This window comes from Cynocephalus volans, chromosome 15 (assembly GCF_027409185.1).
Source record: "Cynocephalus volans isolate mCynVol1 chromosome 15, mCynVol1.pri, whole genome shotgun sequence".
In the NCBI taxonomy this organism is placed as follows: Eukaryota; Metazoa; Chordata; class Mammalia; order Dermoptera; family Cynocephalidae; genus Cynocephalus; species Cynocephalus volans.
In genome coordinates, this window is record NC_084474.1 from 10,058,844 (window position 1) to 10,073,404 (window position 14,561).

The following is a 14,561-nucleotide window of genomic DNA, read 5'->3' on the forward strand; positions in this document are numbered from 1 at the left end:
CATATTGGATTAGTGCCCACCTTAATGACTTCATTTTACCTAAATTAGCTTTTTAAAGACCCTATCTCCGAATACAGTCACATTCTGAGATCCTGAGGGTTAGGACTTCAACACATAATTTTCAGTGAAGAAACAATTTAACCCATAACAAGTCCCTTTCAAATATCAGTAAATGTATGGCACATCTTTCTTTTTATCTCTTTATTCTCTTCATTTCTGTGTCACTATGTTTTAGTTTTATGTGTCTTTGTGTCTGTGTGCGTCGTGTGCATATGTGGGTATGTTTTTGTATATATACTTTTTTCAGTCAATCTGAGACTTTATGCATTTTATCTGACAAGAAACAACATTTAAATTTAATGTAACTCATCCCTCCATAGAAATGACCCTGACTCTAGGCCACATAATTCAAAGATTTAATTTTTACAGGAAAAGTGTTTGATGCCAAATGATTCCATCTTCCCATTCCTATTTTGTTATACAAAATGCAACAGAAAATGGAAATGAATTTGATAACCTATCAGGGAGTGAGATGTGATGGTTTTGGAAGGGATTTGGGAAGGGAAAGAACACAGGGAGAGGGAGGAAAGCACGTGTTAAAGACTGAGGTTGTAAAATAATTGGACATTCCGTCTTCCTTTTACACAATAACCGCTCTTCTCAAAACTGACAAAAACATTTCTTTAGGGGACTCTTGTGATCTACTCATCAGAAACATAGGTAGGGGATATTTCTCATGGCAAGAAACTTAGTTCTAGAAACCAAGACATTTTTTAAACTAACTTTTCTCCAGGAAGTCATGGAACAAGATTTATAGAGAATGTGAGTTTTGAGGAATAAAGATTATTGCTCTGTTTAAAAAATAAATGAAGAAAAAATATTAATGTGCTTACAAATATATTTAAGTTGATTGCTACTATATTTTTTCCATCGACCAAACCAAACTTTTTTTTTTCTTTTCTTGTCTTCTTTTACATTGACCATGTTTTTCTGAATGAAAACCATACGTTTCTATTATATCACTTGTGTTTTAATGCATGCTCAACTTAGAATAAAATAATAAAGAGGATGGGAGGAAACTTTGGGAGGGGATGGATATGTTTTTGACAATGTGTTGATGGTTCCAGCGGTTTTGGGTATGTATCTCCAAACTCAAGTTGTGGACATTAAATATGTGAAGATTTTTATATTCAGTCATACCTCTATTGAGTTGTTTAAAATAAAAAGAATATGTAGTCGATATCTCTGTAAACCTCATTTAAAAAATAAGGACTTTAGAATTCTTCAGTTCTGAGTATCTTTCGCATTTACGTTATAGTCTTTAACTGTTTAGTTTTACCATTTTTAAAAAGTCCGAAATTAATTATTATTACATTGTTACATCTCTTTAGCATTTATAACTCTATCATACCATATTACATTTTGCATAATTCTCTTATATCTATATCCCAGTTTAAAAATTCTCCTTACTGTTGTCAAAATCTTGTTTAATCCAACTGATAATTTATTTTGATTATTATATTTTTCACTTTTCAATGTCATTGTATTTGTTGTGATCCGTGACTATCCTATGTGATGAGCTGTTTCCTCATATGCTCTGTGAGTTTTTTATTGGTACAGGACTATTGTTTTCATTCATTTCTCGGCTTGGGATATCCATACCTCAATGCTAGTGTCCATTTGGACTCCACACCTTCACGTGGTATGAAATTAGTTCCTTCTGTTCCAAGTTCTAAATAAAGAGGAGCTTACCTGGAGTATCCCTGAGCTGGGGAGCACATTTTGCCAGATCTCTTTCATGCGAAGGACATCCTAAGGGAGCAACTTGGTTTATGCCCATAGTCTTGTCCTGGCCCCAGGCACATCCTCTGAACTCGCATGTGTATTTAAATCACCAGCCCCTACCATGCTCGGCCTGTATCTGACTTTATTTTGCCCCTGGCTTGCTTTTCATTTCTCTTTATTTATTTCCAGTTTGTTTTAAAAGCCAGAGACTGTGGGGTTTTTTGTCTCTCATGTTCAATTATATATTTTATATTTTGTATCATGTTCTCTTCAGCATTTCTAGAAATCTGAATCAGAACAGGATCCTGGTTAGTTTTCTTCATGTTGTTAGAAACTTAGGCCATAGTTTGAAAACATAAAACACACCCTTGCGGGCTCTTTGCACTTCCAGTGACTGGGCCCTGATTGAACACTGGCCCCTGGGGCTCCCTGTCTTCTCCCCTGTGCTTGGCTCATTACCAGTTCAAATTGGAACGTTCCGCAGACTCATCAGCATGTGTCCGTGTGGGTCCCAGGTCTGTTCCTTCAATCTGCCTCCAAACTCTTCTCTTCATATTTACTTGTACATGCAATAAGGTGCTTCACCCTTACAAGCCGTTTTCCTTTCTTTTGTGGGCAAACAGCATGCTATTCATTTGCCCCGGGCCGAGCTTCTCATGCTGATCACAGATACCCCTGCCCGGCCAGCAAATCATGTTGTTTCTTTTGCATGCTTTTCTGAAAAATGGATTGCTTGATTCTTTCCACTTTTTAGAGGAGTCTAAATCTCTAAAAATTTCAAGCTTTCTTCTGATTCAACTTAGTTTCTTTTCTCCCAAAATATTATTACCACTTCATGTGGGAAAGTCATATCATCCTTAGTCAACCCATTTATTCTGATGTGGTGTTTTCTTTTAAAATCTGAACAACTGGAATTTCTACCAATTCAAAACTCACTAGTAATTCTCAGCAAGTAAAAGGACAAACTTTCTCACTTCAGCTGTTCTTAGTCCTAGACATCCCATTCCATTATAGATCACAGACTGGCTCCAAGGTCCGGAGTCTTCGCCCACCACCACAGGCCTTCTCCTGTGTCAGTCAACTAAATGCACTCTTGGCAGGCAACTCAGTAAAAATAGTTTTAAGTAATTTTTCCACAATATACACAAAATTGGAATGATTTAAATGAATCTCTTTGTCTTTTAGAGAAGACAGTTTTGTTCTTTAAAAAATGACAGCATGAATAAGTATTATATATGATACTAATGTACATTTTATGCATTTTAAGTAAGTAGCAATTACTTTTCATTAAATAAAGTGATACACAAAGATGGAAACATATGAGGCCCTTTATTTTAAAATCTTGAATCAAAGACCTTTCTTTGATTAATTTTCATTTATTTCTAATATTTTAGAATATTTTATATACCTGGAATTAAGAGTTTTCTCAAGATTCCTTTAATCAAAATATGGATGATGGACAGCCAGGTAGATGATGAATGAATAATTATAAGGTATATTTCCCTTTCAAAGATAAAAGTGCAATTAAAAAGTTTTGAATTGTATCTTTCTTTTAGACACAAATTTCAAATGAACACCAATTTTTAAGTGAAAGGTGTATAACAAGATGTTATTATTTATCTTTTTTATATATATATATACACATATATATGACTTTGAGTTGAATCATTTTAGTTAACAACTATGTTTGAAGGAATTCTCATTTCTTTTACAAAGTATATTAATAGAACAGAAAATGTGCCTCATACTATTGGGTAACATATATTCTTTTTCCCTAGTTTATATTTGAAATGTAGATTTAAACATTGATTCATATCTGATGCTTAAAAGAAAAGTCAGCAAATTATCTTACACAAGGGCTAAAAATATAGCTTATGGAATTATATTTAAGACAGAGCTTTTAGAATCACCTAAATTTAGTATATTATCATTCACTTTGTATATTTGTTTAGGTTTTACACTCTTTTTTACAAACCCTATTCTGTAAATAAATATGGCTTGTGGTAGTACACATGTAGAATAAAAATATAACTTTAACATGCACAATTTGCTTCTGACGAGGAAACAGAACTAATGCCATTTCAAGTAAGGGAGCTTCTAAGGCGCCAAGCAGGCGGGGCCAGACACACTAAATTCCAGGAAGGGAGGAAATAACACCCGGTTCCACAGACTAGTTCCTTATCTAGAGGCCGCCTGGCCTGAAAGATAAACGGTTGGGAAATATACTGTTCCTTATCGGTGTGCCAGCCTGCTAAAGACCACCCATAAATCTAAAGGTCACCTCAGATAACCCGTAAGCAGTATACAACTCATCCTGTTGCAAAAGTCTGTCTAAAAACTGTATAAAAAGCATCTGTGTTAAGGGCTCAGGGTGGCTTTTGTCTTGAAGACTGAGTGACCCCAGCATGCTGGAATAAACTCTTGCTTGATTGCATCAGTCTCTGTCTCATGGTCTTTGTGAGGTGAGCCATCCCGACGTGTGGGGTTTGTGCTCGGTGCGCAGATCTTACACACATCTTTCCTAAGACGGAAGACAGGACTTCTGTGTGAGCCATGAACTTGTACTAACTTAATAATGACCTATATCTTACTTGAGAAAAAAAATTCATAATGCACATACATGACATTGCTTATGGGATATTTGTAGTAATTACAGTCCAGTGAGTATGTATTAACTTCACAATTAAACTTAAAAAAAATAAATAAATAAAAACCTTACTAGATCCTCCAAGCAATAATCTTTCCTACCTCTCCCCTAAAAAATAAACAAATTAGCATGAACACTCATTTTTCCTGTGCATTGTATTTTAAAGACTGTCAAATAAATGCTCTATTCTCAACTGCCAGTTCCAAGTAAAAGTTATCTGTGCCCCTTCAACTTCATGCTGTGTAGTTCCATATGCAGCTTGGCCATTTGTGTGCAGGGGGCATAGAAGAGAAATTAAAGTGCTCCTGAAAGAAAGGGGGTAATTTTCCACCCTCTTACACAAAAAAACCTTTGCGTTTCTTAATCAGAGGAAATCAGGAAAAGAGCGAGCCCAAGCCTAGAGCGAGCCCAAGCCTTCTTTGTATACATGGATGGGTTTACATTTTTATATCATATTTTAAGGCACTTATTCAATATTAAGTGAAAACACCTAATTTACTTAATATTCATTTCTGAGCAAAATAAACCTATTGTGTGTCAAATGTTATACTGGAGTGCCAAAATTAGAACCCCTTAGCAACACTTTTCATAAAAGTCAAAACACTTTCAATTTTTCTCATAGTAAATTCAGATTGCCGTGAATTTCAGACTTGGTCATATTTCAGATTTGATGTTTCACAATTGGTGCTTCTGACAAGTAAGGAAAAGGTAGACACTGAGCAATTCTGCTTTGAAGTCTCTTTCCTCCCAGAGTTTGCATTTTCCAGCCTCATGCAAAACTGACAAGCTCTCTAAAATATTCTTTCACTGACATTTCTCATCTCCCAGAAGTGTGACTGTGAAGGTTAATATAAGCACCTTCCCAGCAAAATCGGACGATTGCTGAGGTTGTAGATCTGAGAACAGGGAGTCTAGTGGGGAGAGCAGCAGCATAATACTCTCATGAATTTGTCACACATCTTCCCAGATGGTTTCTCTAAGTGCAAAACTTATTCTCTCATAATTCCTGCAGATTATAAAATCTCTGTTAATTTTGAACTTAGAGATTTTCCACAGTACTCATATTTTTAAAAAATATTACACAATATATTCTCTTTATTTCCACATATGGTATATAGAACCAATGGCTTACAATGAGAAATGTTTCCTAAGACAAAATAATTCCTATGCATTTTATAGCCATTAGTTTTGCATTATTTCAAGGCATGTTAGAAAATGGAAAGATAAAAAGGTCTTCGGCGTGTCTAAGGTTTAAATGAACTACCTTGCTCTTAAATCAGTGGTTTGCATATCAAGAATGTGACTACAGGTTAAATGCTGAAGTCTTAAGTGTCTCTTCCTGAGAAATTCTCCATTCAGGGCTTAAGAGTAGAAGACACTTGCTAGTGTTTCTCTGGGGAATCGGCTGGCATTCCTCCATCTCTGCAAACTGGACAACAGGTTCCTTTCACATATTCAGGACTGGAACACGGAGCCGGGGGGCAAGCCTCCACCACACATGTGACCTGGCCACTCTGAAAGGCAACATGCAAATATCATTCCCATGTTTTTTTACAGTAACATTACTTAAATAATAATAATAATAATTTTCTTATAACACATAATCTGATAGGCTGAGTATCTCAGTATAATAAAATTGCTTATGGTGTAAGCTAATGTTTGCATGTGGCTCCTATTCATTCTTTCTTTCTGCGCATTTGTGTGAAGAGCAAGATAGAAATGCTGCCCTAGAAAATGTTACCTACAGCACTGCATAGCACAGTGTGCATCCGGAGGTTCATGCATTTCAGAGGGCAGAGGGGAGTCAGCTCTGCTCAAAAAGCAACCTACATAACAAACACTGAGCAGTTTTCTTTTGGTGCTTACTGCTAACACTTTTAAAAACATTTCTATAGAACTGTGTATTCTATTAAGAGGTTTCAGGTAAAGTTTATAGTGAGCCTGACGGTAGAATCATAAGTTGAACTTCAGTCCCAGTCTGCTTCAGTTTACCCGTGTGACCTCAGGCAAGTTATGGAAACTTCCTTGCCTCAGTTCCCTCATCTGTTAGTGGAAATGCAAAAGGCCCACATGGTATGGAGCACGTGCTCATCAGATCGTAGCTACATTTCGATCGATAATCAGAAGCCTTGGAGTCTCATGCCTGAATCTTGATCTTTAAAATATGCCTAAAATCTCTTCACAAGAAGAGGATATTTTTCTCTCTTTTTGAAATTTTCAGGTTTGTGCTTGTTTGTTTGTGTTTAACTGCCGGGCTAGGAGAAGTGGCCGTGGGGAGGACGGGAAGGCTGGCCGGGGCACCTCGCAGACGCAGGTGGCGCAGTCCTTCTGCCAGCGCTCCCCCGCTTTCCTGGGGACACCCGCGCCATCCGTGCAGCCCGCCCGCCTCAGGCGCGCCTCCAGCTGGGCGATCTGCAACAGGAGAACAAAGGACAGCAGCAACTGAGGCAGGCGGCCGCAAAGCCAGTAAATCACACAGTTTATGAAATACTCTGTTCTGTGAGCACGCACCTAGAAGGCAAAAGAAACTTCAGAACCTACAGAATTTTAACATTCCCCCCCACACTTAATGAACTTGAATCATCCAGTGTCTAAGCTAATAAACAGTTCTCTGTGTGTGAAAAGATATTGACTATGGGCCAAGTACCTGAAACAGTTAATATATAAATGAGGCAGAATTTAAATCAAATGAGTGAAATTGCAGATTGGAAAAACCTTCTCAATAAGCATAAATACTAATTTAACTAATCGATATTTTATTTATTTTCTATCACCGAAGTTGTCAGACACGGCATTCACTGAACAAATATTTCTTGTTTCAAAGATAAAGCAAGTAACCTTGGGTCTCAAAGAGCTTATGATTTGGTAGAAAGGCAGACCGATAAACCACAGCTATAAGCCAATTAAATAACAAGGTCGGTACAAAGCATGGGGGAGCAGAAGAAAAGCCACAGCCAGTTCTGCCTCAGGGAATGAGGAAGGGCTGTGTATGAACCAAACTGTGTCCCCCCAAGACTCACAGGCTGAAGCCCTAATCCCCAACCTGACTCTTCGGAGTTAGAACCTATACGGAGGTAATTAAGGTTAAATGAGGCCATGAGGATGGGCTTCTAGTTCAATAGCATTAGTGTCCTCGTAAAAAGAGGAAGAGACACCAGGAGTGCCTACGCCCAGAAGGAAAGCCACGTGAGACGCAGCAAGCAGGCACCACCTGCAAGCCAAGGGGAGAGGCTTCAGAAGAAACCCCTGCCCACCCCTGTCTTAGACTTCCAACCTCAGAACTGGGAAAATAAATGTCTGTCGTTTAAGCCACCCAGTCTGTGATATTTTAATATACCTGACACGGAAGAAAGCATTTGCACTGTGACCGGGAGGATGACTAAGTATGTCAGGAGAACAAGTAGGAAAAAGGCATTTCAGGCAAATGGAAAAAAGTATGTATTGAAGTATGGAGACTACAAGCAGGTCAGTACTTCAGGAACGTAGACTGCAGTGGGGGAGAAAAGTATGGGGGATGCTGGTGGGAATCGAGGCTGGATGAGTGGGCAGCAAAAACATTTGGGACCGTAAAAGTCATGTAAACTAATGGAGCACAGTATCTAGGTAATGGGAAATAACATCACAATGACCACAACGATCACAGTGGCGAAACGAGGGATAGACTGGTGAGATTTGGGACTGGAAGCAGAGGAACTGGGATGGAGACCAGGGCAGGCTCCAGTGGACAGTAAGGAAGTGAGTGTCAGTAAGAGCCAGGCAGCAGGGAGAGGTGCTGACACACGTGGGTGAGGAGAGGAGACAGAGGCTCCAGTAAACCATGTTCACCGGGTATATAAATGGTGGTAAACATTCACCAAGCTATCATTCCAGAGAATGCATTGCAAATGAGTGAAAAATGTGTGGAGAAATTACAAATGATTAGTTGAAAGAGATTGTTAGGAATGATGGAAATAATATAAATTTTATAAAGGACATGTACAAGAGCAAGGAATAACTTATAAAAGTCATAGCTGCATTGCTATCGGTTGAATTGCATTGCCCCCAAAATTTGTATAATGAAGTCCTAATACCCTGTACCTCAAAATTTGACTGTACTAGGAGATAAAAACTATACAAAGGCAATTAAAGTAAAATGAGGTCACCAGGGTGGGCCCTAATCCAGAATGACTGGTGCTCCCATAAGAAGAGGAGATCAGGACACAGACATGTGGAGGGAAGACCATATGAAGATACTCACCTGGGGAGAAGGTACCACCCACAAGCCAAGAAGAGAGGCCTCAGAAGTCCACCCTGCCCACCCTTGACCTCAGGTTTCCAGCTTCCATAACTGTAGGAAAATAAAACTCCTATTGTTTGAACCACCCAGTCTGTGGTATTTGTTATGGTGTCTATAGCAAACTAATATAAGCACCATTAGGACTAGATCCTACATCTTCAAATAACCAAACTATCACACTGTACCTGTGAATCTTTATGGATTTTTTTTTTTTTTTTGTCTTTTATTTTTTGTGACCAGTAAAGGGATCGCAACCCTTGGCTTGCACTGTGCTCAGCTGGTGAGCGCACCGACCATCCCTACATAGGATCCGAACCCATGGCGGGAGCGCAGCTGCGCACCCAAGCGCCGCACTCTCCCAAGTGTGCCACAGGGCCGGCCCTGGATTTATTTTTTAATGAGATTCTTTCAGATTCTTCTAATCTCTGTTGTTTGGTTAGAAATTACATCATAATTTCAAACATTCACCAAGGTTGTATATATATGACAAAATTTACTGTGCCCAAGAAAATTTTTGAAACAAACAATTGACCAAACTGGAAGACTTGAAGACCATAAAAGTGATGATTTATTTTTATATAGTTATTGAGCACCTTCTGTTTGAGAGATTGTCAGCCAGACCTAGAAGAGATAAAATGTCACTAATCCAGGGTTTCCATTCTTAAGGAGTCTGCAGCCCGGTAAGGGAGAGTGAATTTACACAAAAATGTGATAGAAGCCCAGGTGTTGTATGCCATAGGTGTACACACACAGCAATGTGGAAGTTCAAGGAAAAATGAATGACCTTTAGAAGAATGGGATGGGAAGGGTATCAGCACGGGTATAGTACTTGAGCTGGGCCTTTGAATGAAGGTTTTATTTAGATATGGGAGTGTTTATGTACAGGGTGGTGCGGAGCAGAGGGATGTGAAAGGACATTTCAGCTAAAGGGAAAACATATGAATGAAGTTAAAAAGAGGGGAGGGTCAACATCAGGTATTTCAGTTTGGACAGCTCATAAGACATGTAAAAGGGGTTATTTTGTAAAGAACTATGTTGTAAGAAGCCTTAAATAGCCACGAACTTGGTCTCCATTAAGGAAGCAAAAAGTCTTGATATGAACAATAAATTTGCTTTCTAAAATATTTTACCACATTTGGGCTGAAGTAGGACAGCAATGAGGGCTCTTTGGAGGATACGTAGCATTAGATTGTCTACACTTGGGCAGTGGCATCCACTCATTCCTTCATTTATTCATCACCCAGTAAGTATGTTAAACTCCCAGTATGTGCCAGCTAATACACTAATCAACTAATGAGACTTGATCACTGGCTTTATGTGAGCAGTGAGAATGGAGAGGGGGACAGGAAAGCACAATGGAAGCAGGAGTGACAGGGCTTGGTAACAACAAGATGTGAAACAATAATCTACTGCTTGAGTGAGGTCATGAGTGTGGGGTATAAAAATCACAGAAAATCTCTTGAAATGTTAGTGATTATGTCCTAGAAGACTAGGATGAAAAAAATACTTTTATTACCAAAAATACTGGAGAGATGGCAAACATTAGTAGAGTTAAATAAAATCCAAAAAAATTAAAGAGCAAAAGTAGCTCTACAATATGTAAAAGGTATTCAGGTGGTAACTTCTGCCCTCAAGGAAAAAAGTATAGGAAAGCAAAATAAATAAACAAATGACCGCAACACATCTATTTTAAATTTTAGGCACTTAAAACAATAAAACCTTTTCAAACTTTGATAAAATGACAGAGAAATTCTTTAAGAAGGGAAACGGTTTGAAAATCTTTTATGTACCATAAATACAAGATATGCAGTACACGAGGAAGTTTTTTTCCAGTCCTAATTATAAAGTCTTGAGAATAAAAGTATGTAACTTTCCTCTCCCTACCCTCCCATATGTTCATTGTTAGTACATAGAAATACCACTAATATTTATATGTTTATCTTGGGTTTATCTTGTATCCTGTGATCTTGTTCAACTCACTTATTTGTTTTAGTAGTTTTTTGTAGATCTTGGAGATTTTCTATGTAGGTAGCTATATTATCTAAAAATAGTTTTATTTCTTCCCTTCCAATCTATAGGCCTTTTCATTTTCTTGTCTTATTACACTGGCAACTATGTTCAGCACTAGGCCAAATACAAGTGGTGAGAATGGGAATCCTCGCTTTGTTTGCAATCTTAGGAGGGAAGCATTCAATCATTCACTCTTTAGCCTGATAATGGTAAGGTGTGATTTCTCTTTTGCTGCTTTCAAGATGTTTTTCTTTTTATTTTGTTTTCAAAAGTTTGACTATAGTGCATCTTGGCATCTTGGTGTGAATTTCTTCGGAATTACCTTCATCCTTTTTCTTCTTTCCTCCCAAAACTCTGATGACACAAACGGCTGATGTTTTCTGTTATGGTCCAGCAGGTCTCTGAGGCTCTGCTCATTATTTTGTCTGTGTTCTCTCTGTTATCCAGACTGCATAATTTCTAATCTTCTGTCTTCCAGTCCACTGATTGTTTCTTCTCTCTTCGCCCCTGTGCTGTTGAGCCCATCCACTGATCTTTTTTCTTTCTATTGTTGCAGTTTTCAGTTTTAAAATTTCCATTGGTTCTTTTTTATGTCTTCTATTATTTTGATAAAACTTTCTGTTTTTCATTTGTTTCCAATGTGTTTGAAATTGCTCGTTGAAGCATTTTTTATGGATCCTTTAAAATCTTTGTCAGATCATTTCAACCTCTCTGTCACTTCAGTGATAGAATCAATTGGTTACCTTTTTTTGTTCCATTTGAAGTCTTCCTGGTTCTTCGTATGATGAATAATTTCCTATTGACACCTGGACATTTTGAGTGTTGTAAGACTTTAGGTCTTATTTAAACCTTTTGTTTAGATGTATTCCTCTGAAGCTGTTCTGGCATGGGAAGAGGGGAACCTCTTTGTTACTGTCAGGTGGGGACAGAAGTCCAGGTTCCCTACTTCACCTCCATTGACACACATGGGGGTTCTCTTCCATAACCCTGAGCGGAGTTGGAGTTCTGGCTCCCTGTTGGGCCTGTACGTGTACCTCCCTGGATGGCAAGTGTAGATGCTTTTTTCACCACTGTCCACATGGACTTCACAACACCTCAGGAGGGTAATGGCAGAGCATGGCCTCATCACCACTGGGAAGTGGAGCAAGTCCTGAGTCTCCTGTGAGCCACCCCAATGGAGAAGGGGAGAGAGGCCTCATTACTGCAAAAGAGGGTGGAAGTCCAGGCTCTCCTCATGACCCTCCTGCTTCTGACTGTAATCATCTGGCAAGGACAGAAAGCCTGGTTTCTTACTTGGCTTTCTCTGACCACAGGCTCATGAGGGAGTTAGGATGTCTCAGTATATCCTGGAGAGGGTGGAAGTTTGAGCTCCTCAAATGGCCTTTGCTGTGTTGCTGGAGAAGGGGCCACAGTTTTGCCTGTGGTGTTCAGCTGGGGTAGAGTAGTTACTGTCTAAAAGCTGTCCATATTGGCCCTTTGTCCAGAGAGACTAAGATTTGCTGGAAGTGTGTGTGTGTGTGTGTGTGTGTGTGTGTGTGTGTGTGTGTGTGTGTGTGTGTGTGTGTGTGTGTGTGCGCGCCTGTTGCTGTTTCCAGGTTGTGGCTTCCTCAGCTCTATGTCTGTATCATGTGAGGAAAAAATACCAGGAAAGAGCATTGTGTTGTTCTGTGTGCCCCAAGGTCCTGGATTGATCTGCTTTCCTCTCTCCACCATTCTGAGTCATCTCACGCTTGTTTTGTATATGACGCCTGCAGTTACAGTTGTGGATACTGCAGGAAATAGACAAAAGCATGTCAACTCCATCTTCCCAGAAGCAAAAGGCTCATTGTGCACTGTTCTAATGTAAGATTTTGACTTAATTTATCCAGAAAAGTACTGTTTCTTGTAATTATCAACTTCATCTACAAGGTTAGTAACTTAACCAAAAGTTTCGTTACCTCAGCCTCACTACATTCTCTGAAAGATGCCTGTCACATTGAAGCAGACAGTACTGACAGTAATTTTGTCATCGTTGCTGTTTTAGTCTGTTTTGTGTTGCTATAACAGAAATACCTCAGACTGGGTAATTCATAAAGAACAGAGGTTTATTTGGCTTATGATTCTGGGACAGCTGCATCTGGCGTGGGCCTCAGGCTGCTTCTACTCATGGTGGAAGTGGCAGGCAGCTGGTGGGTAAAAGCAGATCACATGGTGAGAGGAAGCAAGAGAGAGAGAGAGGAGGTGCCAGGGTCCTATATACAACCAGCTCTCGTGGGAACTAATAGAGCGAGACCTCAATCATTACCCCTCCTCCCCCAGGGAGAGCATGAATCCATTCATGAGGGATCTGCCCCCATGACTCAATCAGTTTCCAACACTGCCACATTGGAGATCAAATTTCCACATCAGTTTTGGAGGGGACAACACATCCAAACTCCATCAGTTGCCCTACATTCTAAAAGGATTCTTATCTGCATGGTTCCTGTTCTGGGTTAAGCAGTATGCCTGCACTCCCTCAAATTCAAATCTTGAAGTCCTAACCCTTAGCACCTCAGAATGTGATGTTACATGGAAGCAGAGTTGTTGTAGATGTAGTTAGTTAATTTAAGATGAAGTAATATTAGAGTAGGGCAGGCCCTTAATCCAATATAACTAGTGTCCTTACAAAAAGAAGAAATTTGAACACAGACATGCACACAGGGAAAATGAAATTAAGATAAAGGCAGAGACCTACAAGCCAAGGAAAACCAAAGATTGCCAGGAATCCAGCAAAAGATGGGGAGAGGCCTGGAGCAGATTTTTCCTCACAGCCCTCAGAAGGAACCAACCTGCTGACACCTTGATCTCAGACTTCCAGCCTCCAGGCCTGTGAGACAATTCATTTCTGTTGTTTAAGCCACCCAGTCTGTAGTACTTTGTTATGGCAGCCCTAGTAAGCTAATACAGTTCCCATCAGAGGCTATCCGGACAGGTTCTTTTACAGTTTCATTCCTTTAAATAAAAAGTCCTGCTGAAGAGTCAAAGTTATAAATCTTGCTTAAGAAAATCTAACTCTTAAAGCCACCATAGAAATCTAATCAGAAGTGTAAATGACCTAAGAACTTATAACTTGCAAAACTGATCCAGAGAGAAAGTGCCCTTTAAAAGGTAGTATTTTATTTTATGGAAATAAACTAAGAAGTTACTTTGAGTCTGAAATTCACTAATAATAATTTATTGAAAAGTACAAGTACATTAGTATTAAGTGCTTACTGTCATATTTGAATTTTGGTCAGTCCTGTTAAGTGATCATTTGTTCCCAAGGCCCACTCAGTTTTGCCACCAGTTTCCCACCCTGGAAGTAGTATGTGGTCGATTGTATTGTTTTGTGTATAAAATTCAATGGCTCTCTCTAGTGGGCCTTTCTCTACGGTCCTCTCTTGGGTGTAGTTTTCCTCTCTCCTGGTGCCACAGGCTTTGCTCTATAACTCTCCCTGGACAATGGCACCTGAGCAGAACTAACACAAGTCATAGCTAAGAGAAGTTTGAATGCCAGTCCCAGCATCGCTCACTTCCTTCCGCAGCAGGAAAAATATATTCTAGATAGGAGTGCTGACTTTAAAAACAGTGCAATAGAGACACAGCTGAGCCCCAAAGAGCATAAACCTTCATGTCCCAGTACCCAATCAATTGCCAGGTCTCAGTGAACTACATGATCTTCCCTAAGTATAGGCTCTGGCTTGTCTCTTGTCAACTGGTCTTCATCAGAACCCTTTCTGCAGACCTCAGAAAACTATTCCCCAATCTCTTTCCCTCCGTGTTCTGGGTAGACTCTACCAATGACAGGCACTCATGGGAGATTTGGAAGGAGAAGCCATATTACCC

The 14,561-nt window shown here is 39.3% G+C and overlaps 1 protein-coding gene across 1 annotated transcript in view; it reads right to left on the reverse strand.

Annotated features, from left to right (window-relative positions):
• Positions 1 to 5,814: 5,814 nt before the first annotated feature.
• PXDNL (peroxidasin like) overlaps positions 5,815 to 14,561 on the reverse strand; it is a 430,031-nt gene continuing 421,284 nt past the window's right edge. Inside the window, exons 22-23 of the mRNA XM_063079245.1 lie at positions 6,734 to 6,844; positions 5,815 to 5,946 (exon numbers count right to left, since the gene is read on the reverse strand). Coding sequence (XP_062935315.1) covers positions 5,815 to 5,946; positions 6,734 to 6,844 — 243 coding nt within the window. The remainder of the gene's footprint in view (positions 5,947 to 6,733; positions 6,845 to 14,561) is intronic.